Source organism: Tyto alba, unplaced genomic scaffold (genome assembly GCF_018691265.1).
Source record: "Tyto alba isolate M040663 unplaced genomic scaffold, T.alba_DEE_v4.0 Super-Scaffold_23, whole genome shotgun sequence".
NCBI lineage: Eukaryota > Metazoa > Chordata > Aves > Strigiformes > Tytonidae > Tyto > Tyto alba.
In genome coordinates, this window is record NW_024881297.1 from 1,391,725 (window position 1) to 1,413,535 (window position 21,811).

The 21,811-nt window shown below is 61.2% G+C and overlaps 2 protein-coding genes across 5 annotated transcripts; both read right to left on the reverse strand.

The window, feature by feature from the left end:
- Positions 1-76: 76 nt before the first annotated feature.
- On the reverse strand, positions 77-16,300 carry RBPMS (RNA binding protein, mRNA processing factor). 3 transcript variants are annotated; one of them, XR_004407004.2, is made up of 10 exons: positions 16,192-16,296; positions 11,333-11,442; positions 9,357-9,434; positions 8,830-8,868; positions 8,636-8,698; positions 7,695-7,845; positions 6,879-7,009; positions 4,964-5,033; positions 3,553-3,658; positions 77-2,831 (listed from the first exon to the last, which is right to left on the reverse strand). XR_004407004.2 is itself a non-coding variant. In XM_032992535.2 (9 exons), exons 2-8 carry the CDS (start codon positions 11,405-11,407, stop codon positions 4,971-4,973), a joined length of 600 nt encoding a protein of 199 aa, XP_032848426.2. In that variant the 5' UTR covers positions 11,408-11,442; positions 16,192-16,296; the 3' UTR covers positions 1,156-3,658; positions 4,964-4,970. The 3 variants fall into 3 exon arrangements, 2 of the variants coding, with proteins under 2 accessions (XP_032848426.2, XP_032848435.2); XM_032992535.2 differs by having other exon boundaries at positions 1,156-3,658; XM_032992544.2 differs by lacking the exon at positions 11,333-11,442 and having other exon boundaries at positions 1,156-3,658; positions 16,192-16,300.
- A 2,405-nt stretch (positions 16,301-18,705) lies between these two features.
- On the reverse strand, positions 18,706-21,552 carry DCTN6 (dynactin subunit 6). Of its 2 annotated transcripts, XM_042797145.1 has the most exons (8): positions 21,240-21,551; positions 21,043-21,107; positions 20,823-20,928; positions 20,374-20,462; positions 20,128-20,175; positions 19,693-19,835; positions 19,474-19,593; positions 18,706-18,977 (listed from the first exon to the last, which is right to left on the reverse strand). In XM_042797145.1, the coding sequence occupies exons 1-7, from the start codon at positions 21,539-21,541 to the stop codon at positions 19,495-19,497; spliced, it is 852 nt and encodes a 283-aa protein (XP_042653079.1). In that variant the 5' UTR covers positions 21,542-21,551; the 3' UTR covers positions 18,706-18,977; positions 19,474-19,494. The 2 variants fall into 2 exon arrangements, with proteins under 2 accessions (XP_042653079.1, XP_042653080.1); XM_042797146.1 differs by lacking the exon at positions 18,706-18,977 and having other exon boundaries at positions 19,426-19,593; positions 21,240-21,552.
- Between the last annotated feature and the right edge of the window lie 259 nt (positions 21,553-21,811).

Genomic DNA, 21,811 nt, shown 5'->3' on the forward strand with positions numbered 1-21,811 from the left:
CTCCCCTCGCCGACCAGGGCGATGCCGATCAGCGCAGAGCCCGAAACGTCTTAAAAAAGAAAACAAGACACTAAAAAACGTTTCGAGAGGTTACATGTTTTCAGCAAGGCCCCGCTTCCTTTCGCAGGGCAGATCTCGGAGCAGATGCTGTGCCCGGGCAGAGTCCCGGAGGACGAGCGTGTGCGTGTTTCGTCGCTTTTTTCGCTGGAGGATGTTTGTTGCTGAATCCGCTCCCGAAAGCATCTGCGTGTCTTGCTAAAGCGGGGCCGGGGGTGTGGGCCAGTTACCGCCGCGCTGAGTAGCAGCTGGGCTGAGCGATACGTTCTCGCAGCTTGTCCCTCTCTTCCCTTCCTACCCCAGGGCCTGCCAACAAACCTCTCCCCTGAATGCAACTCCCAAAGAAAGCTGAAAGAAAGCTGTGACTTGCGGTGGCGGGGGACAGGATTAGCATCCCACATTAAGGGCTTCACTCCCCGGCTCGTCCCTGCCGGCCCCGGGGTTTCGAATGACACCGCCATGGCCTTTTTCTTTCACCCTCAACACTTTGCAGCCTGTTTTAATAATGGCTTTTGCGTACTGTTCTCCGGGCTGTGTTTGCTAAGCTGGAGCTTGCTCCTGGTACTTTGTTTTCCAAGTCTGGCCTGTTGGCTGAGGCTCCTGGGGATGCGGGTCACATTTATTGGGGCGGGGGTGGAGCGGGAGAAGAAGGAGGAATTTCTAGGTTGGGCTTACGAACCGAGTTTTTTAAAAATTCTCAGTGTGTTTTAAAAAAAAAAAAAAAAAAAAAAAATCTGGCCCTTCGTCTCTAGGTTACGTTTGCCTCTGCTGTGGCTGAGCTCATGGAAAACTGCAGCTTAGCTCCTGTGCTCGGTGCCAAGATTAGTAGGTTTAAAAACTAACTGATAACATCTTTGTAAACTTGAAGATATTTCTTTAAAGCCTGCTGATCCTTCCAGCCTGGATTTTGGAGCTTTCCTAGAGAACCAAGCGGGATGATGGTATCAGCCCTGAAAAATCACCGTGTCCCTCAGGAGCCTTGCCTTCAAACACCCCGAGGGAGGAAGGAGGCTGCTGTTCCCCAGGCCCCAAAGGGTGCGTTGGGATCCTTCTCCCTGTTCCTAAGCAGGTACACAGCCCACAGCGACGCTCTGCGCGTAACTTACAATAATCACTGGTTTTATTTTTAAAAAATTACAATAGAAAAGTACCTTTAAACATATTTCCAAAAGCGGAGTAGACAATGTGGAAGCTTCTCTCCTCTCCACAAGACAAAGTACAGGAAATAGTTTGCTAAAAGAGTTAGTCCGTCGCTTGGAAACGCTGGTATCGTTCCTTGTAGAGCCGCTCAGAGGTTTGTCTTGGAATTGATTTCTTCTCCCGTCGCCTTTTGTTAATCCCACTTTTTACAGAAGACTCCAATGGGACAGTTTCCCATCGCACCATCTCCCCCCCCCCGCCCCGGCTCCAGCAGCCGAAATCTCAGCCGTCTTATTTTGGCCCAGCCACAGAATAAAAGGAAGGAGGAAGAAGAAGGTGACGGTGTTTACCAAGGCCACGGGCACCCTGTGCCTTCGGTGCAGCTGGGAAACCGGCCGAGGCACAGGCAGCGGGGACGGGGTGCGGGGGGAGAGGCAGGGAAAGGAGAAGTTTTGCAAGAAACCAAACTCAGTTAGAGGCTTTGGTTTGCTTTGCTCTTTCTTCTTCCAAATTCCTGCTGGAGCAAGGAGAAGGAGAGGCTAGTATGTCAAGCGGTCTCTTTGCTGGTACGCTATCTCTGTAAAGGCTACGGTTACTGCCCCAGGGGTGTTAGCAGCCTCCCTTCTTGTCTTTGCACGTGGGAACCTGGAAATGCTACACAGCCAGCCGCCGGACCGGCACAACCTTGACGCTAAAACCCCAGTTCAGCCCAGCGCTTTGGCGTAACGGCAGGCACGTGTCCAAGCCCCTCGGCTCGCTCGGGCCTCGCGCCCGACCTCAAGTAAGCTGGCGAACCGAGGGGTTTGCTGTTGGTTTTTTGTTTGGTCGGTTTGGTTTTTTTTGTTCTCATACAGCAGTTTACGTTGCCCGTGACAACTTCAAGCAGTCGTGGCAGGAGGAGGAGGGGGAGCAGGAGGAGCAGGAGGAGGAGGAGGCAAATTGTCACCTTTGCTACATGTGCGGGCTGTCTCTGCCCATCCCTGATCCGAGCCGTTGTACCATGCCGAAAGCTTTGCACAGCAAGCTAGTAACATAGCCCTAAGGTAAAAAAAAATCACCGTAAGAAAGTTTCTGATTGTCCTGCCTGGTTGTCATTTGGTACAACTGGGAAGAAAACGGTAATACTGTAAGTGTCCACAGAGGTCTCGCCGACACAGCCGGAGCACAGTCCCTACGAACCCGAATCGTGCGTCTCAACATCTGCACACACAGGAACCTCGTGCCTTCGACATGCAGCTGACGGGGCAGGGGGGATGGAGGCTCTTAATTACACGCATTCAAAAGTCAAGCACAAAACCTGTGGTCCGACCCAGTGTAAGATTGTCCTATTTAGGAGGTTTGGTACAAAAATACTCGCTGTCATTTTGCTTTTTTCGCCGTCTGCTTTCCTATGGTTCTGTTTGAAAAGACTTTTCAAACGCTACAGCAATGCCTGTCAAACCATGCTTTCAGAAGTAACACACTCTTTCTTACAAATATACAGTGTAAAAGAGGAAAATATTATTACTAGGTATGCTTTTCGTTTTTCTTCTAGGAGAGCAGATGTGTGATAGAGGCTGTGGGAAAGTCTTGGAGGAATCCAAACTTGTGTGAGGTTTTGGTTTTGGTTTGTTTTTTTTTTTTTTTTTTCAAGCCTGTAACGACAGAGAGAGGTGTTAAAAAAACCCCAAAAGTCAGCCACGCTCTTGGGCTTAGGCAAAATGGAAAAAAAGGACTGTGGTTAATCTCTCTGCCTCCGTGGGGAAGCTCCCGTGCCGCAGCGTGGGGGAGAGGGAGGCTTGTTTTGGAAACGGGGGGAGGAAGGGAAAGCAGCCCGTGCTGGGACCCCGCTCCAAGGACAGTTGTTTAACTGGGAAAGGGCAAGGTGGGAGATGCCTGTGGGGAGAGCCGGGGCCCCCGGGTCCGGCCGGGCAGAGGGGAAGGACCCCACTGGCCCCAGTTTGCTCCTCCCGCTGGCTGTAACCCCTGGGGTTTTAACTTGAGGAGGCACTGGCTGGGAAACTGAGAGTTAAATCCGCGCTGAATTTTGCACTTAAGGAGGAATTCAGTCTCTGTTGATCCAAGGCAGGAAGCGAGGACGGCGGCGGGCGAGATGAGATTACCGGGGAGGGGGTAATTCAAAGCCGAGAGGCATTCCTCCTCTCGCCCCAGATAACAGCGATAACCGCGGGAACGGCGCTGCGGGTGCCGTAACACCAGCGCTGCCGCCCCGCCGGGATCCACCCCAGGGACGCGCCCGCCTCGCTGCCCCTCTCCTCGGGGACCTGGCCTTGGCTTCCTCGCCCCTCTACCCTCCCTGGCCGAAGCAGCAGAACCCCGGGGGCCGCATCCCCCCGCGCCGTGCTGCAGCCTTACCAGCACACTGTGGTTTTGCGGAGAGCACGCCAACCCAGTAGCCGCCTTGGAAGACTCCGTTCATACCCACAAGACTGACTGTAGGCCACCATCACACACCTGAGACCTGCGGGAGGGCACAGCGGAGGGTTAGGGGCGCGGGCAGCCAGGGAGCGAGGTCTTTCTGTGCCGAGGGGAGAGGTTATTTGGCGGTGGCCGGGCTCGGCGCTTCCTAAGGGGGGGTAGTTTGCAGTTTAACCCTGCCCTGATGGGCCCCGTGCGGCAAAACCGGGGAGGATGTGCGGGCGAGGGAGCCCAGGTGGTAGCAAAACTCTGCGCTGGGCTGTTGCCGTAGCCCTTCCCGACTGGATGGAGGAGGCTGGCGGGGAGCCGGGAGGTCCCCGGCCCCCCCCATCCTCGCCCCCCCGTTGTGGCTGCCGGGGTTGCTGCGGGCAGGTGGGGGATTCACCCACCTCCCCTTCCCAAACACCGCTCCGCTTACATTTTAGCAGGAGACATTGGCACGTCCCGTATTCTGGAAGAACCACTGGTTTCCCAAAGCCTCGCCACTCCCTGTTTTTATCTACTGGGCTTAAAATAGCCGGGAAATGCTTTGCGGATCCAAGTCTGGAGTCGGCTGCAGCCAGGGCTGGTCCTCCTGCCCTCCCCGGGGTGAGCGAGCCTCGTGGCAACGGCGCGGGGCTGTGGGGGCACGGGCAGCCGATGCCGGAGCCTCGCCACCTCCTTGGATCCACTGGGGTTTCTCCACGGGTGGGTGCGGATGTGGCATGGGAGGTTTTTCCCGGCTGGGATCACGAAGCGAGCGATGCTCAGCATCAGCCCAACCTCCTTCCCCTCTTCCATTTGAATCCCCTTTGTTTATTCATCCACGAGAAGCCGAGTTATTTGCAGAGCGTATCTTGCAAGGCTTTTTTCCATCCCAAGAGGTCCCGGGTGTCACCAAACCAGGCGCTTGATAAGGCCGTGCTTCTCGTTTTGGCAGCCCCGCCACCCCGGGGCTGCCAGGAGAGTTTTCATTAAGGTTTAATGAGATGTTTGCGTCGCACTGGGAGGCGGGAGGTCGCTTTCATTCGCTGGACCGTGCCACCGCTGCACCCCCCCCTACCCCCCCCGCAGCGGGCACGCAGCCTCCGCTGCCGCAACAGCACGGACCTGCCTTTCCATCCTGCCCTGGGATATTTGGGAGGAAGCGTTGGGGTGGACAGTGGCAGAGCCGTCCCCTTCCTAAGGGCAAGGAGGGCCTGCCGGAAAGTGGCCTCGCCAGCGCGGGCGTAGGGTCTGGCTCCCCACCCCGAGCTGCTGCAGCCCCCGAGGGTTGCGGCGGGGTGGGGGGGGGAGTTGAGGGTAGGGGCGGAGGTGACCCCCAGCCCACCACCCTGGCGCAGGACAGGAGCGGGGAGGCGGCACTCACCCGGCATTCAGCAGAACTGACGGGACTTCCAGCCCTGAGAACCAGCCTCGGAGGGAGGGAGCCAGCGCATCTGCGAAGACAAGAGGGGTGCGGGGTGAGGAGGGGGGGGGGGGGGCTGTGGTCGCCCACCCTGGCAAGAGCCGGCTGCCTCCGGGCTCCCCTTTCCCGGCCACCCCCCAAGCACAGCGGTGGGTGGAGGGCAGTCGAAATGCAAACTGCAGCCCTCCCAGCTCCGGCACGGACAGGAACGCTGGCTGGGGCTGAGCTGGGGCGGCAGCACCGCGGTCTCACCGAGCAGGGGGTGGGCTCAGCCCCTCTTAACACCTACAAAACCTTCATGAGACCAGGTCGGGGGGGGGGGGGGGGGGGGGGGGGGGCGGGGTGTGCAGAAAACATCAGGCGCCAAAACCCGGCGGCTCTCGCCGTGGTCGCTCTGCCGCGTAACGCCACGTCGGCCCCGCCGCCCTGAGCTTCCCCAGCTCACCGCAGGACCCGGGTGGGGAGGCCACCCCGCAGCCAGCAGCCCCGGTTTGGGTGGGGGCACCCCTCCCCAACACCCCCCCCCCAACCCCCAGCACTGGGGGGGGGGGGGTGGGTGGGCTGCGGCTGCGGGAGCGATGCTGGCTTCACCACAGCACCCCGGGGCGATGGGGAAGGTGCCACCACCATCCTCCCCACCACAGCAGGGAATATTTCTCCTAACAGCGTCTAACATCAGGTCTCGGCCTGGGCTTTCCCCAGGGGGGGCCTCGGAGCCTCCTTACACCTCCGTTTCCTTCGCTGGCCGCTTCCCCGGCCTCCCCAGCAGCCCAGGTGCTGCCTGTTAGTGGTCATTTGACAAGGCAAGTATGTAGCTGCAATAATATTTACCGCCGCTCTTCCTATAATCAGCAGGGCCCGAAAAGCTGGAGTTTCATCCAACGGCTGCGGCTGGTTTGTACGCCAAACGCTTTTCCTCGCCCTCCCACTCAAACCAGCCCCCGGCTGCCTCCGGCTCCCAGCGATGGCGGCTCCGGATAACCCGGCTCAATCCCGGCGGGCCGGGGCCAAAAGCCTTTCGGATGCGGCTTATCCGACAAATCTGTTTCCGTGTGCTCGTTTCCTCCTGCTCGCTGCCAAGCAGGAGCCGGCAGTGAGGAGCGAAAGCCGGGATGATGTCCGGCACGGCACGGCTGCTGGGGACGCAGCTGCCCATTCCTCCCCTCCCAGCATCTGTCTCTTCCCGGTATCCCCACGATGCTGCTTTGGGAAACATCCTGAAGGCTGGCACTGCAAAGAAATCCTCCGCCACCTCTGTTTCCATTTCTCCTTTTCCCCGCTCCTCTCCGGGGGGTGGGTGGTTAATTTTTAACAGCCACAAGCTGCCGTCAGGGGCCACAGAGCCAGCAGGAAAGCGCTTGCGACGGGAGGCCGCCTCGTCAATAAAAGATGGGCTCCTCCATCTGCGCTGCGCTTGCCTTCTCCTCCCCGTCCAGGGTCGCGTCGCTTCACGCCTCGCGGCCGGTGAGCCGCATCCCAGTGACGCTCGAGGGGCAGCTGGGGGCTCGGGACAGCCCCCCCCCCCCCCCCAAATTTTGCACCACGCCGGCAGCTGGACGGGTCGTTCGGTGCCGGGAGCGATGGGGACGGTGCGGCCCCGGCGAGCATCCCCCATCCCTCCCTCCCTCCCCGCCTGCCCCTGGCGCGGGTGAGAGCGAAGGTAGGAAGGCAGAGAGAGGTGTTTTGGGGAGAGGCCCGCTGCCAGCGCTCAGCTCCGTTTGGGTGCCATCCCTAAAATCTCAGGGGGGGTGGAGTGGGGGGGGGTCAGGGAGTGCCTGTTAGCTGGGCAGAGGTTAGCGGTGCGGCGAGCACCAAGGGGAAGGGTTGGGGGTCCGGGGCAGGTGAGCGCAGTGATGGTGGGATGGGTCTGAATTACCTGGGCGTGCAGCGAAGCGGGGTAGGTGAAAGCAGGAGGAGGTAGAGCAGGTGCTAACTCCGCTGGGTACAGAGGGTAGGGCCCCCACACTTCAGGGCTACCGGGGTAAAGTGCAGGCACTGTGAGCTCATCTGCAAGAAAAAAAGAAGGAGAGTTATTGGCAACCGAGGGGCTGCGGCCCACGCCACGCGCCGCTCAACAGCACCCCCCGGTCCTTCCTCCTCCCCCCCGAAGCGGGCGCGGAGCTTCCCCCGGGAACATGCCAGGGCTCAGCCAGCCGTCAGCGACGCCGCGGGGCTGGGCTCCTCGTCTCCGAGAGGTTTAATCGCGGCGGGGATCCGGCGGCGGTGGGGCACGAAGGAGAGCGGAGCGCCTCGTGCCCGGTGCGCAGCGGCGAGGCGAGGAACCGGCGTCCGCGCGAGAAACGCTCCTCCGGCAGCGGAAACGGGGACGGCGCGACATTGCCGAGGTCTCCGCCGGGACCCCCAGCCACCTTTGGGGAAACCCCCCCTCCCTGCCCACCCACCCCCCCCCCCCCCCCTGGCCACAGCGCTTGCAGCAAGCGGGTGCTGCTGCTTCCAATTAGACCTGGCGTTCCCCATCACCGCCGGCTCCCTCCAGCATCCTGTGCCGGGCGCCCGGCATCGCTACATCCACCCGACACCGAATCGCCTGAATAAGGCGTTTTTCCCAAGGTAAAGGAAGGTGGGGGCAACCCCCAGCGTCTGCCACCCCAAAACCTGATGGCACTGCCGTGGGGGCAGGTCGAGGGGGACCGCGTGGGGTTCCCCGGGGGGAGCCAGGGCCGGTACTTACAGGGCTCCCGGGCGATGAACTGAGGTACGGCGGTGGGGAGAGGCGTGCTGGGGTTGGGGGTGCCCACCAGCTTGCTCTTGGCCATCTTGGTGTTCGCCTTGGCGAACTCCAGCCGCAGCGTCTGGGGGATCTCGGGGTCGAAGCGGATGCCCTGCGGGAGGGAAGGAGGTGCGGCGGGTGGGCGAGCACCGCCGCGTGCCAGCCCCGCAGCAAAAATAACTCCCAAGTTTTTTGGTTTGGTTGGGTTTTGGTTTGTTGTTTTTTTGTTTTTTTTTTTTTTTTTCTCAACTTCCAGCCTTGAAATGAGCTAATTTGCCGGGCCCCGAGGTGGCTTGCATTCCTCCGGCATCTTTAGCATAGGCACCATATTTGGCAGTCAGCAGCCCGCATGGCCGAGCACTTATCCAGAGGGATTAGTGGAGCCAAAAAAAGAAGTTTTACATTGAAAATGAAGACAAAGGGGGGAAAAAAAAAACAAAACAAAACAACATTAAAAAAAAAAAAAAAAACAACAACAAAAAAAACCAACAACAAAACAAAAAAAAACAACAACAACAACAAAAAAAAAAAGGTCCACACGGTTCTCCCCGTGACTGTTTTCAGGAGGTTAACTCTGCAGAGGTAGGAGGGAGCTTCTAAAGGAAAAAGCTGCTTTTTCTTTTGCAGCTTTAGCTGGGATTTTTCCCCCTGAAGAAAAGAGGCTGGGAAAGGCATCTCTCGCTGACTCTAAGGATCTGATCCCGAGGGTTCAGGGATGGCCCTGGGAAAGGTGAGAGGGATGCAGCCCCCTGGGAGGGAGGATGCAGATGGAGGGATGGGGATGTGGCAGGACCAGCCAGTGTGAGGGATGCACGTCCCCGAGATGGAGGAACTTGGCGAGTATCCGGGGAAACAAGGGGAAAAAAATCCCCCAAAAAAACAGAGAGGCTGGGCACACTCACGTTCAGCGCGTTCTTCGCTGCCTCCGCCTCGGAGCGGCTGTCGAAGCTGACGAAGCCCACAGGCTGTGGAGGAAAGAGAGGAGGCACCATCAGTCAGGCTGGCGGGGAGCAGAGCGGGGACGGGGACCCCCCTCCGGCCCTGGGAAGGAGGGAGCAGGGCGTGGGATGCTTGGCCCGTTTTGAGCAGCTCCTACCTGCTTGGAAGTGAGTTTGATGAGAGACCCTTCGTACCCCTGCAAGAAAAGAATAAAGAAGGGTGTCTGGTGGAGATCCCCTGCCCCATGGCGAGGGAAGCGTCCCGCGTCCGTCACCCAGCAGCCCTGCAGCTTGGGGGCATCGGGCGGGCGCGGGGGGAGCTTGCCAAGGGATGCTGAGTGCCTGATAAGATTATTCTTCATGTTTGAAAGGAGCCGGTGTCTGAGCTGCAGGCCAGGCAGGGTGAAGGGAGTGGAGAGGTTTGCAACCAGCACTCTCCTGCTGCTAAACGGGGTGCAAGCCAACGTGCAGTTAAAACCCTGCTGCAATCAAAGCACCCGATGCCATTTTCCTATGGTTTATTGGGGAAAAAAGGAACAGAAGCTTGTTTCTGTGAAGCAAATTAGAATTCGGGGGGGGAAACCAGCTGGTTCCCAGTTCCCACCAAGGTTGGTGAGGCCATGGGGATGGGGCAGGGGGCCGGCCCCGTGCTTCCAGCCCCCCTCTCCCGTCCCCAGTCTGGTACCTTAAAGGGCCTGAAGAGCAGGTAAAGTTCCCGGGGCTTGATATCCAGAGGCAACCCGCTGACAAAGAGCGTCCTCACCTAGAAAAGAAGAAAGAAGGTTCCTGGGGACCCTCCCTCATCCCTAATTTGGGGATACCCCACACCTCCTGCAGCCTTAGTTGGCAGCACGCCGGAGGGACGATGCCAGCCCAAGGGAAACCCCTTGGGCAGCCAAATGCCTTAATCCACACTTGGGGGATGCGGCGTTTGGGTTTGGGATTTTTTTTTGGGGGGGGGGGGGCGGTCCCCACCTTTTGGGTGATCGCAGAGCAAGCTGTTATGACACTGTGGAAAGGTAATCCTCACCTCTCCGGGTGGAAAAGGCTGCAGCATCCCAGTGCCTTCCTACCCAGGTTTGGCAAACAGGATCTCTCCTAGCATCCCCAGCAGAGCCCTTACTCTGCTGGCAACGCCTATTGTCTCTGTTTAATTGCAGCAGCTCATTAAGGACCGGGAGAAGCAAACCCCAACTCTTCCTCCTGGAGGAACGGCCCTGTTTTGGAAGAGGCTGGTTTTAAGCAGCCTGTCCTCGATTTATAAAAGTCACCTTTTAAGGGGTTTTCACTCTTTTTGGATGGATCTAATGTTTGCCGTGGCGCAGCACGGGGTGGCTCGCAGCAGCCCTCCTTCCACCGACCCTGAGGGGGGGGGCGGATATGGGGCTCCTCGGGGATGGACAAACCCCACCTGGGCAAAACCCATGCCGGGGCAGTTTTGCTTTACAACCAGCTTGTAACTGGAGGAGCGGTGCGGGGCAGGAGACCAACAGCTGGATCTACGGCCGGTGCCCCTCTCCTCATCCCCCAAATCTCACCCAAACACTTTGGTGACTGACGGCCAGGGCCCCGCAGGAGCCTGGGGCTGACCAAGGTCCCAGCTGGCCCCACCTGGGCACCTTCACCCATGCACCCTGCCCACAGCCCCGGGGCTGTATTTAGGCTCAGACTTTGCTGCAGGAGGAGCTGCCGGCTTAGTCTCAGCCCTGCGGAGTCCCGTGGGTGAGTCTGACCCTGGCTGCCATCACCCACCAGCTCTGCTCTTGCTGGGGCACCCAGGGATGGTGCCTGTGTCAGTGGGGTCCCTGCCTTGCCGTCCCCCCTCAGCTCCCGGCTTGTCTGTGAGCCAGCCCTGCTCCTGTAGCATCTAACTAGGAGGTAATCTGGGGGATTTGGTGGCTCTAGTTTATTTTTTCAGGCGCCTAAATGCCTTGTGAGAGCTTGTCCTGAGGGGCCAGACCAAGGTCACCCACCCTGGGTGCCAAGCTGCCAGATTGGGGCAGGAGGAGGAGGGGAAGACCTTGATTTATTTATTTTTTTTAATTTATTTCATTTTTTGGCCAGGCACCCTGCCTGCCCCATTTCCTGGGACGGAGACATGTGAAACAGCCAGAAACAGCCAGCCCAGGCCTATTCTTCTGCTGACATTTCTTCTTTCTCTTGCAGATAAGTTATCTACCCCATCTCCCAGCCTGGGAGCAGCAAACATTCCTGCTTTGTGTAACAAAACCTCTGGCTGACCTATATCTATTAAATAACAAAAGGTACTCCAGGCCGTTTGCATATAGCCCTTGTGTCAACAGCCCCAAGTGATACCCATCGCTGCTGGCACCCATCGCTGGGTGCATGGGGGCTGCCAAAAAACAAGCTAGCCGTGAAAGTATGGTTCCTCTTGGGAAGCAAGCCCTGCTCCGGCCAGGAGAGGATGCTCCGGGCCTTGCCCAGAGGGATGCTGAGAGCTCCAGCCTGGATGGGATCAGCCCCGGCACGTCCTCGCCCCTTCCTGAGCCAGGCCTGTGCTAGCCCGTCCACTCTGCTGGGACCATTCACCGTGAGCTGGGAGCCCCCCCCCCACGGCGCTTTGGGGGGCCCCCGCCAGCTTCCTGCCTATCTTCTGAGATCAGAGGGTGACGGAGCATCCCAAGGCGTTCAGTGCTGTACCATCTCCCGATGGAAACGCTGCCCGGATTTCTCCCAGCAGGCTCCTTCATCCAGAGGAGCTTCCCCTGTGTCCATGAAATTCAATGTAAAGAAGGCAAATTTATCCTTTCCTAGGGGGGAGAAAAAAAAAATTCTCCTTCAGACAAGTCTGCCTGAGCACGGCTAACATCCAGGGAATCAGCTCGCCGGAGCCCAGCTGGGTTTGCCTCCCGAGGAGGCTGAGCATCCCTGCGTGGTGTGTCCCCCCACCCACCCCCCAGCTCCATCATCCCTCGAGCCTCCGGTCCTCCCCGCACACTGGCCTCCCACCTCTCCTCCCCCGGGAGCCGCCCGAAGCGCCAGAGGTGTCGGAGACGGCTCCAGGGGAGAACCCGCCGCCAATTTGCCGCGTCCCTGAAATCCAAACCTCTCCGAGCCGGGCTTGCCAGATCATTTAGCCCCGCAGCCACGCAGCAGAGAGATGGGAGAGATAAAAGACCCTGAAAAACCCTCCGAAAAAATCAGCCTCAAATTCGGCCTCGCAAAGGAAGGGCTTCTCTTCGGTAATGACTTGTTTTCTTTGGAAGTTCAAACACAGGTCGGCCAAGTTTTAAACCATAAAATTACACAGCGGTGAGAAGGAGAAGGAGAAGAGCTCCAAAGGATCCCCCAGCTGGTTTCCAGCCCCAAAAGGATGTTTGGAAGCTGGGAGGGAGGAGACATGAAGTCATGGGTGCTCCCCATCTGCGCCCCGCAAAGGGGCGCCGGGGGGCTTGTGTATCCAGCCAAAAGGAAGGTTTGAGTAGGTCCTACCTAAACAGCATCCTTTCGCTGGGCTGGGTAACAAGCAGGTGGGAGGATTTGAGCTGTATTAAAATGAGGTGGGACTGGCAGAGAAAGGGAGAGTCCTCGGGGATAATTCCCAGCAGGCCGGACACATATCCTTTTGCCAAGGGAAAGATTTTAGGCGGAAATATTACTCCTTCCCTTAAATGGAAGAGGAGCTGCAGCTCGCAGGGAGCTGCTCCAGGCTTTCCTGTGCCGAGAGATCCCAGGGGTTCAGCCTCTATGCTCTACCAGGAACGCTCCCAGGGCAAAATCCTGCCCTTGAGGGGGTTAAAAAAAAAAACAAACAAAACACCTTATCAGAGAAATTTCCAGCCAGCAGGCAGGTATATGCTCTTCCATAGGGAAAAATGATCCCTTCTCGGAGGTGGATTGGGCAAGACTCCCAAATGCTCGCGAGACGGGGGCCAGACCTACAGCTCCTGAGAGGTGCTCGGGCATGGCGGTGGGATCCCTGCAGCCCAAAGGCCCCGGGTTTAGGGCAGCCCGAGATGTTTCATTTCAATTCTGCTGCGCAGACATTTTTTCCAGAGTTTCTTCCTGGAGGAGCATTTCTCCATCTCTCCTCCTTTTTACAATGCGGGGTGAAACCCGAAGTTTCTTCCAGGTCAGAAGCGCCGATGTTTGCTCCGTGAAGCCGCTGGCCGTGGGACCTCGCAGGTGACCACCACCTTGATTTCCTTCGGCGGGTATGATGGCTACGGGACCACACCGGGAGCACGCAGAGTCCCCTTGCCACAGTCCTCCCCTGCTCCTGCCGCGGTACCCCACAGCTCCCAGATTTGCCAGGGCCTCCTGGATCCCACCTCTGCCACCTTGCTCCTGGCTTGTCCCCGCCTGGCTTTTATTGTCCCCGCAGAAAGTCTTCTCTTAGGCTCTGCTACTCTCCTCTCCCTAGGAAGCCTTGTCCATCCTGCTTCTGGCCCGTCCCTCTCACTCCTTGCTCCTCTGCATCCCACCATCACCTCCTGCTGTCCCCAAAATACCACGTTCCGTCTGGGGCCAGTTTAAGGGATGCTGGAGAGGGTCTGGGGGGGGCTGTTGCTGGGACGGTTGGGACTGGGGACACATTTGGGGACCTGGGCCAAGAGGTGGTTGGGGTCTCCAGACCACGGCTCAAGAATGGCCCCAGCACGAGGAGATCCATGGCAGAGTGTCGGCAGCCCTCCTCCTCCTCCTCCTCCTCCTCCTCCTCCTCCTCCTCCTCCTCCTCCTCCTCCTCCTCCTCCTCCTCCTCCTCCTCCTCCTCTTCCTCACATGAAGCCACAAGCCAGGTTTGTCTCCTGATGGTAAGCGGGAGCCAGGGAGGCATTTGCCTGCCTTGGACCCCCAGTTGGATGCCGGGCACCCTGCCGGCACCGTCACGCTCCCCTGCCCCTGCCCAAACCACCCCCCTGGTAATCGTTAACAGGCCGGGGAGGGGGGGGCCGGAGGGGAGAGGCGGAAGGCGTCCGGGTGATTCATTCACGAGGCATTTAATCGCCTCCTTCAACCCCAGCCCCCCCGCTCTGTCCGCCACCTTTCAGCGGGGGGCTGGCTTTTAATTCTCCACCAGCCGATTAGCCGCTCGACTGCCCGCCGCCGGGGAGGCCCCGCCGGGCAGCCGGACCCCGATCGAGCCGTCAAACGGAGCAAGAGGAGCTTTCCCTCCCCGCCAAAGTGGGGGTGCTGCCTCCCCCGCAGAGGGATTAGCCCTTGCGTAAATAGTCTCTCCACTCACGGAGCATCCTCCTCAGCTGGGTTTAGATTCCCGGGCTGTGTGTATCAACCCGCAAATCTCCCCCACATAAACAAGGCTGAGGTTGAGGGATGCTGGTTCCTCCACCCCCCCACCCGCCCAGGGGATGCGGGAGGGACCGGGCTCAGCCTCTGGCCTCGCCACCCGTAGCCGTTTCTCCAAACCAGTAGCCAAACGTCCGGCAGAGGATGGGAGGAGAGGAGCGGCCCACAGGAAAGAGCGAGTCCGGAGCTGCCGGGGCTGGAACGAGGAAGCGGTGGAGGAAAAGCCAGTGAGAAGCCAAGAGAGCAGATGGGGGATTGCAACAGAGCGGAGGAGCGGCCCGCACGGGTGGGGGTCACGTCCCGCCCAGGGCTTGCTCCCAAACCCTCCGGACCCCACGCTTAAAGGAGGAAAGGAAGCAGGAGCACGGAGGTGGGGAATGCGGCGCAGGGGCCACCAAAGCTTATCCACTTACTGGGCACCTTCCCCCCTGCCCCACTCCAGAAACCATCCCTGGGGTTCCCTCCCCACATCCCGGTCCCTCGGGATGAGGGATCTGGCATGGGATGGGGACAAGGGCCACGAGCCGGGCTCCCCGGAGCCGCTCTGCTACCAAATAAGGCCTCCGTCGAGCTTTTTACATGCCGGTCTCCCACGGCCGAAGTGACGTGACCTCCTCTCCAAACTGTTCTTCCTCCCCCCCGCCTCCGCCCAGACTCCTCTGTGGGGGACCCCCTGGCCCACAGCTCCCCTTCCCCCAGAGGGGTCCCTCCTGGGGGAGGCAAGAAGGGTGGGAAGGCCACCCGTGGGTGCCAGGAGCAGGCAGTGGGACTCCTGCCAGCCCGGGGGGGAGCAGGGGCTCGTCCCACCTGGCAGCACCCTGACTGACCTCCCCAGGATGGGGCCCCATTTCTCCCTATTTTTTGGGGGGGGGGGGGGGGGGAACGATGCTGGAAGGCGAGCCCCGGGGAGGGGAGAGGTAGGGTGCAGCAGCTGGGCAACCCCCTTTCCCTGCTCTTCGGCCAATACTCGACAGCACCGGCTCTTCCAGCCGTGGCTGGGAAAAACGCACGCGGGGAAAATACCTGCCTGGCACCGGGGGAACCCGGCTCGCCAGCACGAGTGGCCATCACCCTCTTAACACGTCCCCCGGCGTGGCGGGGGCCCCCGGCACCTCGCAGCCGTCCCCTCTGGGGTCTCCTCGGGTTCAGCATCCCCCTCCCCGGGCAGAGCTGCACGGCGAGGTCAGGGGGTCCCCAAGTGCGGTGGCCGGCCCCTCGCCCCCCCCGGATTCATCGGGGAGCAGGGCGGGAGGGCCACCCTTCGCCAGGGTGGCATGTGCCACACCACTGGGATGGGCAACACGATGTGCCCGTCCGAGCCATGTCACCCCCCCCACACCCCCCGAGGACCGGGCACCGTCGCCTGCCCCGCACCCGATGAGGCCGCCGGCGGGAAAAATTCCCCATTCTTGGAGCGCTTTGGGAAAACTTTGGGAAGTTTTTAGGCCGGAACCGCCTCTGGAATAAAAAACCGAAGGTAGGTGACAGCAGGCGAGCGGGGCTGCGGTGCATCCCGGTGTTGTCTAATCAACCCCAGACCCCACCGAGAAGCCGCGGGGGGGACGTGACGGAGCAGCCCGGCGGGTGAAAGGCGAGGAGGAGATCCTATCTACCTGCTCTCACCCTCCCAAAGTCCAAATTCCCAGCTCAAGGTCACGGGCAAAACCAGGAACTTGGCGGTTGCAATGGAGAGAAAGAGCTCTCGTCCCCGCGGCGGGGCGTGGGGTTTGTCTCCCGTGGGGACGAGAGCGTTTTGTACATCTTTGGGGTGAAACCCCCTGGAAAAGAGAGGCGAAGGCCGCTGGATGGGTGGCACCCACCCTCCCTGTCACCCCACAAGCCACACCGGCAGCGCCGAGCACCGGCCCCGGGGGTGAGGCTGTTTTGGCCAACACCCCCCCCACACACACCTCACTCCGGGGAGCTGCATGTCTCGAGTGGGGCTTCCCTGAGTCTTCGCTGGGGAGGCAGAGGGGTGTTTGCGGGGAAACCGGGGAGGGGGGTGTTGCGGTGGTCCCCGTGTTGGTGGGGGTGTCCCCGGAAGGTGTGTGCCCTCCCCCCAAGTATGTGGGGCAGAGAAACCCGATGGGACACCACCCCCCCACCCCCCCCCCCGGCGCGGCAGTACCCCCCTCCGCGTGGGGTGCGCGGGCACCCGCGGAGCGCAGCCCCCAGGGAATCGCGGGGTGGGAGGGGGATGCCGATTCCCCCTCCCCAATAAACACCACCCCCCCCCTCCGCCCAACCCCTACCTCCTCCTCGGGCAGGCCGGGGTCGGCGGGGCCGCCCTCCCGGTCGGCGGGGAGGCTGCTCATGGTGCGTCCCGCCGGGCTCCTGCTCCCGCCGGCGGCAGCCGCGGCCGGGGCGGGCGGGGCTGGGGGCTGGGCCGGCCGGGGGGGGGCCGGGGCGGGGCGGCGGGGACCGGGGGAGGGCCGGGGAGGGAGGCGGGGGGGGGGGTGGAGTGGGGTGGGGTTGGAGACGTGGGACCACCACAGGGTCGTGGGCGCGGGCTGTGGGAGGCGGGATGCATGCGCGATGCTGGGCTGGGGGCGTGGGACACGGTCCCGGGGACGGAGGTTGGGGATGCAGGACACAGGGCTGGGGACATGGGACGGAAGGCTGGGGAACACGGGACGCGGGCCGGGGACACGGGACAGATGTTGGGTATACTGGACATAGGGTTGGGGACACGGGGCACCGTTCCACAGACACAGGACAGAGGCTGGGGACACGGAGCACCGTTCCACAGACACAGGACAGAGGCTGGGGACACAGGACACCGTCCCACAGACACAGGACAGAGGCTGGGGACACACGACAGAGGCTGGGGACACAGGACAGAGGCTGGAGATATGGGACACAGGGCTGGGGACACAGGACACCGTCCCACAGACGCAGGACAGAGGCTGGGGACACGGGACAGAGGCTGGGGATATGGGACACAGGGCTGGGGACACAGGACACCGTCCCACAGACACAGGACAGAGGCTGGGGATATGGGACACAGGGCTGGGGACACAGGTCACCATCCCACAGACACAGGACAGAGGCTGGGGACACAGGACAGAGGCTGGGGATATGGGACACAGGGCTGGGGACACAGGACACCGTCCCACAGACACAGGACAGAGGCTGGGGATATGGGACACAGGGCTGGGGACACAGGACACCGTCCCACAGACACAGGACAGAGGCTGGGGACACACGACAGAGGCTGGGGACACAGGACAGAGGCTGGAGATATGGGACACAGGGCTGGGGACACAGGACACCGTCCCACAGACACAGGACAGAGGCTGGGGACACACGACAGAGGCTGGGGACACAGGACAGAGGCTGGAGATATGGGACACAGGGCTGGGGACACAGGACACCGTCCCACAGACGCAGGACAGAGGCTGGGGACACGGGACAGAGGCTGGGGATATGGGACACAGGGCTGGGGACACAGGTCACCATCCCACAGACACAGGACAGAGGCTGGGGACACACGACAGAGGCTGGGGATATGGGACACAGGGCTGGGGACACAGGACACCGTCCCACAGACACAGGACAGAGGCTGGGGATATGGGACACAGGGCTGGGGACACAGGACACGGGGCTGGGGACACAGGACACAGTCCCGGGGACACAGGACACAGGCTAGGGACACGGGACACAGGCTGGGTACATGGGACATAGTCCCAGGGACACAGGACAGAGGTTGGGGATACAGGACACAGGGCTGGGGACATGGGACGCAGTCCCAGGGGACATGGGACACAGGCTGGGGACACTGGACACAGAGTGAAGGATACAGGACACAAGGCTTGGGACAGAAGGGTGGGGACACAGTCCTGGGGACACAGGGAACAAGGCTGGAGACTCTGGGTGCAGGGCTGGGGACACGGGGCAAGGGCCGGGGAGATGGGACAGAGTTCTGGGGATGTGGGACACGAGGCTGGGGACACGGGAGACAGTTCCTGGGATGTGGCTGCAGCCGGGCTGTGGGGCAGAGGAGGGGACAGTTCTGGGGACAGAGGGCACAGGAGGGGGGATGCAGGGGCAGGGCTGGCTGTGGGACAGGGAGCAGGGCGCCAGGGTATGGCCACGGTGGGAGGGAGGTGACATTAGAGGAGGGGGTCCCCAAGCAGCCCCACCTGGGCTCAGGGCCACCCACACCCCCTCCCTCCCTGGCCCCGGGGCTGCGTTTAGGCTCCCACCTCCCCTCCACACTTAGGCTGGGCTTTAGGTGAGACTGAGCTGGACCTTGCACCCTGCTCACTTGGATTTTACATCTCGGGTATTTTTGGGTTGACCTCAGCCCTGCCACGTCCCCGCAGGGCTGTGCTCGGCTCCGCAGCAGCGTGACAGGGACCCTCGGGACCCTGCCAGCCTCCCGGCAGCAACGATTTCCAGAGCAGAACCTCTTGTGCTGGGAGGGAGGTGGAAAGGAGCCATGCCAGCTGGATTTGGGGGAGCTCGATTTTGGGCTGGGTGGTGGAATCTGAAGCGCAGAGACTGATCTAGTCACCCAAATCTTCTGGAGTCTCTTGATTTTAGTGTAAATTCCCAGCAAAGAATAGCCTTATCTTTCAGCAAGGGGGCAAGTTGGAGAGGAGTGACATGTTTCATTTCCCCCTTGTTTTCTCCCTCCGTGGACATCTCCACAAAAACCTTGGGCTGGGGCTGCTTGGGTGGGCTGGACAATATCCACGGCCCTTCTTTGGGCTCAGCTTTGGGGAAGAGCTGCAGGACCTTGGGTTGGAATTGCAAAGCCAAAAAAAACCAAAGGTGGGTTTTTATTTATAGCCTCCCCGCGGCTGAACTCAGGGAGGAAATTCCAATCGGCTCCGCTGGGGGCTGCGTCGCTTTTGTGCCTCGGTCTGTCCCACCTGAACCCCCCCAGCCCCAAACCAAGACCCCACATCCCGCAGCCCAGCTTGGGCTTTCCTCCACGGGCGGCTGCCGATGATCTCTCCTCTCTCTCTTTCCTACAGGAATTCCTTCTCCGGCATCGCTCTCCTTCCGCGCCGTGACAAAACGCCGGGCTGCACTGCACGAAGACAGAAGGGGAAGCTGCGAACGGAATCCCTGGGGAATTTTTTTTTGGGGGGGGGGGGGGGGGCCAGCTGGGAAGCGGGGACGTACCCGAAGCTCGCCAGAAGAACGGCTCAGGAGCGGAGGAGCTCCAGTGCCGCGCTGGGAGGGGGAAGCTGAGCAGGAGGCTGGTTTTGGGGGCCAAGAGGCCGGTACCAGCCCTGGAGCCTTTCCCACCCCTCCCTGATCCGCAGGGATTTGGGGTGCGGGGCCAGGACACCCCTCGCTGCGAGGAGCGTGGCCGTCCTGCGGCGTGGGCCCATCTCCCTCTGCCGGCAAGCCGGGGAAGAAACCCACCCCGAAGGGAGGGAAGGGAAGGGACAGGCGGCCGTGTCAGCCCCCGGATGACCAGGGTGCGGCACCCGGCGGCGTCACCTCGCTCAAAAAAGGCTGCAGTCCCCCTCTTTGGCAGGAGAGCCGGTGACATTTTATTCCCCAAACGATGCACGTACAGTAGAGTTAGCAGAAGGAGCTCAGCTCTTGACAGGAGTGGAGGCGGCCTTCACGGTTTTCTTCAGGTGATGGTAATTTGGCAAGATCTTCATCAGGAAATCCAGCTGCAGCGTCTGGGGCTGGAAGCAGAGGCAAGGGAGGTCAGGGATCTGCCCGAGCTCCCCTGGAAGCCGAGGCCGGGCGGGTGCCGGCGTGTCACCCGTGTGTCTCACACCCACCTGCGGCCGCTCGGTCTGGACGCGGCGGAGGCAGTCGGCGCCGTAGATGACGGTGTTTTCCGGGATCACCTCGTAGGTGTTGATGTTGCAGCAGGCCCCGATGATGCAGCCGCTCGTCAGGATGACGTTCCTGCCAACAAATGCTACCAGAGAGAGAGGGAGAGAGAGGAATCCCTGTCAGAGCCGTGCCCGCCGTGCGGTTAAACCCCGCGTCACCCAACACCAACACCCCCAGCTGCTCAGCACCAGGAGCCAGGCCAGCCCAGCTCCCACCGAGGCAGGAGCACGCATGGGTTCTGTGTGAAAATCGCAGCTTTGTGAGAAGCTGCAGTTTGGCCTCAGCTACAGCAAGACAACGCCACGTAAGCCTCCGCTGTTCCCAGCATCTGCAAGAGCAAAACCTCACAAGAGCCAAGATGATAAGCCCAGACTTACCTTTGGATTCGATGACGTTGTTATCCCCCACCTTCATTGCTTGGGAATCTACGGGTCCGCGTTAAGGAAAAATGTTTTGCTTTTCTTTCAAAAGGTAAGCCCCAAGGCCACTTTCAAACCAACACCCTGCACCTCAGATAGCCCTGGGCTGTTTAAACCCCGACAGAGCCCACACGTGCTTGCCCTTGTACCGACCCGAAAGCGCGGTGTATCGGATGCTCTGCCCCACTGCGCAAGCAAGGATACAACACCCAACTTCGAAAACATTGTTGGTGCCAATGATCATGGGTTTGGGCTCCACCTCTTCAGTTTCTGGCGTAATATTTTCTGGATACCTGCACAGACGGATAAATTTCAGGTTTTGCGCTCGCAAAGGTACTGTCCTCTTTGGCAGCGCAATTTTGTGAGAGCCACATCTATCCCCCCCCAACCCAGCTAGGGTTTGGGGGGCTGCTTGCTCTTGCGCAGGGTCTCTCCTTCTCAGGGTTAGGATCCTTCGCCTTGGTCAGCGGGAGGAAGATTCCAAACGGGGGGATTTCAACCCCAGCCACAAGCGCCACGTCCACGGGCAAAAGCGAAGAAGGTTGTTTCGCAGTGCTGGGAGGGTTAGGGGTGCTGGCACCCCAAAAAGGAGATGCTGGGCTGGGGAATGACTTTGGAAGAGCCCTGTGCCCGCCACCCAGCTCCTTACTGACCCGTTGAGGATGAGGGCCTGCTCCTCGATCAGGTTGCCTTCCCCGATGACGATGGGCCCCGCTTCGGCGATGATCCTGGCTTTGGGGTGGATCACGGTCCTGGGCCCTGCCGAGCAACAGCCCCGCGTATCACCCCACGGCCGGCCCCCCACGCCCGCTGCAGCACCCCCGGGGGGGGGGGCGGGACGTGGGTGTGGGGGTGTGTGTGTGTGGGGCTTACCGATGGTCACGTCCCCGCGGATCTCGCTCTCCACGCACACCACGGCTCCCGGAGCGATCTTCACGCTGTGGAAAGGAAAAGGGGGGAGGGTGTAGGGTGGGAACCGCTGTGGGGAGCGGGCGGAGATGTGGGGAGGGAGAAACGGCGGCGACCCCACCACATCGTGGGGTGGGTGTGGGTGCGACACCGGGACTCACCTCTTCTGCACCTTCTCCGCCATGACAGCGCTACCGGCGGCGGCGCCTGCGCGGTGCCGGGAGGCGGGGCAATGGATACGGGGCTGGGGGCCGTTGCACCTCGGCCCTGTGCTCGGTGCTGGGTGCGGGGGGGGCCCCCCGGGGACGGCTCTTCCCACTCCGCTCCCGCGGTTCAAAGCCGGCCGGGGTTTGCCCGCCCCGGCCTCGGTGCTACCGGGGGGCGGGCGGGCGCTAGGACCCAGCAGCCGAGGGAGCGCCCCGCATCGCTGACCACGCCCCGTTCCGTAGTCACGGCTCCGCATCACGCCCCCTGCGGGGGCTCCGCCCCCCCGGCGAGACGGGGCCGCAGTGCGCCTGCGCGGGGCGGGGCCAGGGGGAGGCCCGGCTGCCGGCGGCCGCCATCTTGGCGGCCTGTCCTATCCCGGCGGCGCCGGGAGCGGAGCTCCGGAACGGCGGCGGCCGCGGCGGCCCGGCCCGGCCCGGCCCGGCCCGGGTGAGGAGGGTCGGCCGGCCGGCTGAGGGGCCGGGGCGGTTACCAGGCTGAGGGCGGGGCGGGGGGGCCGGCCCACCCG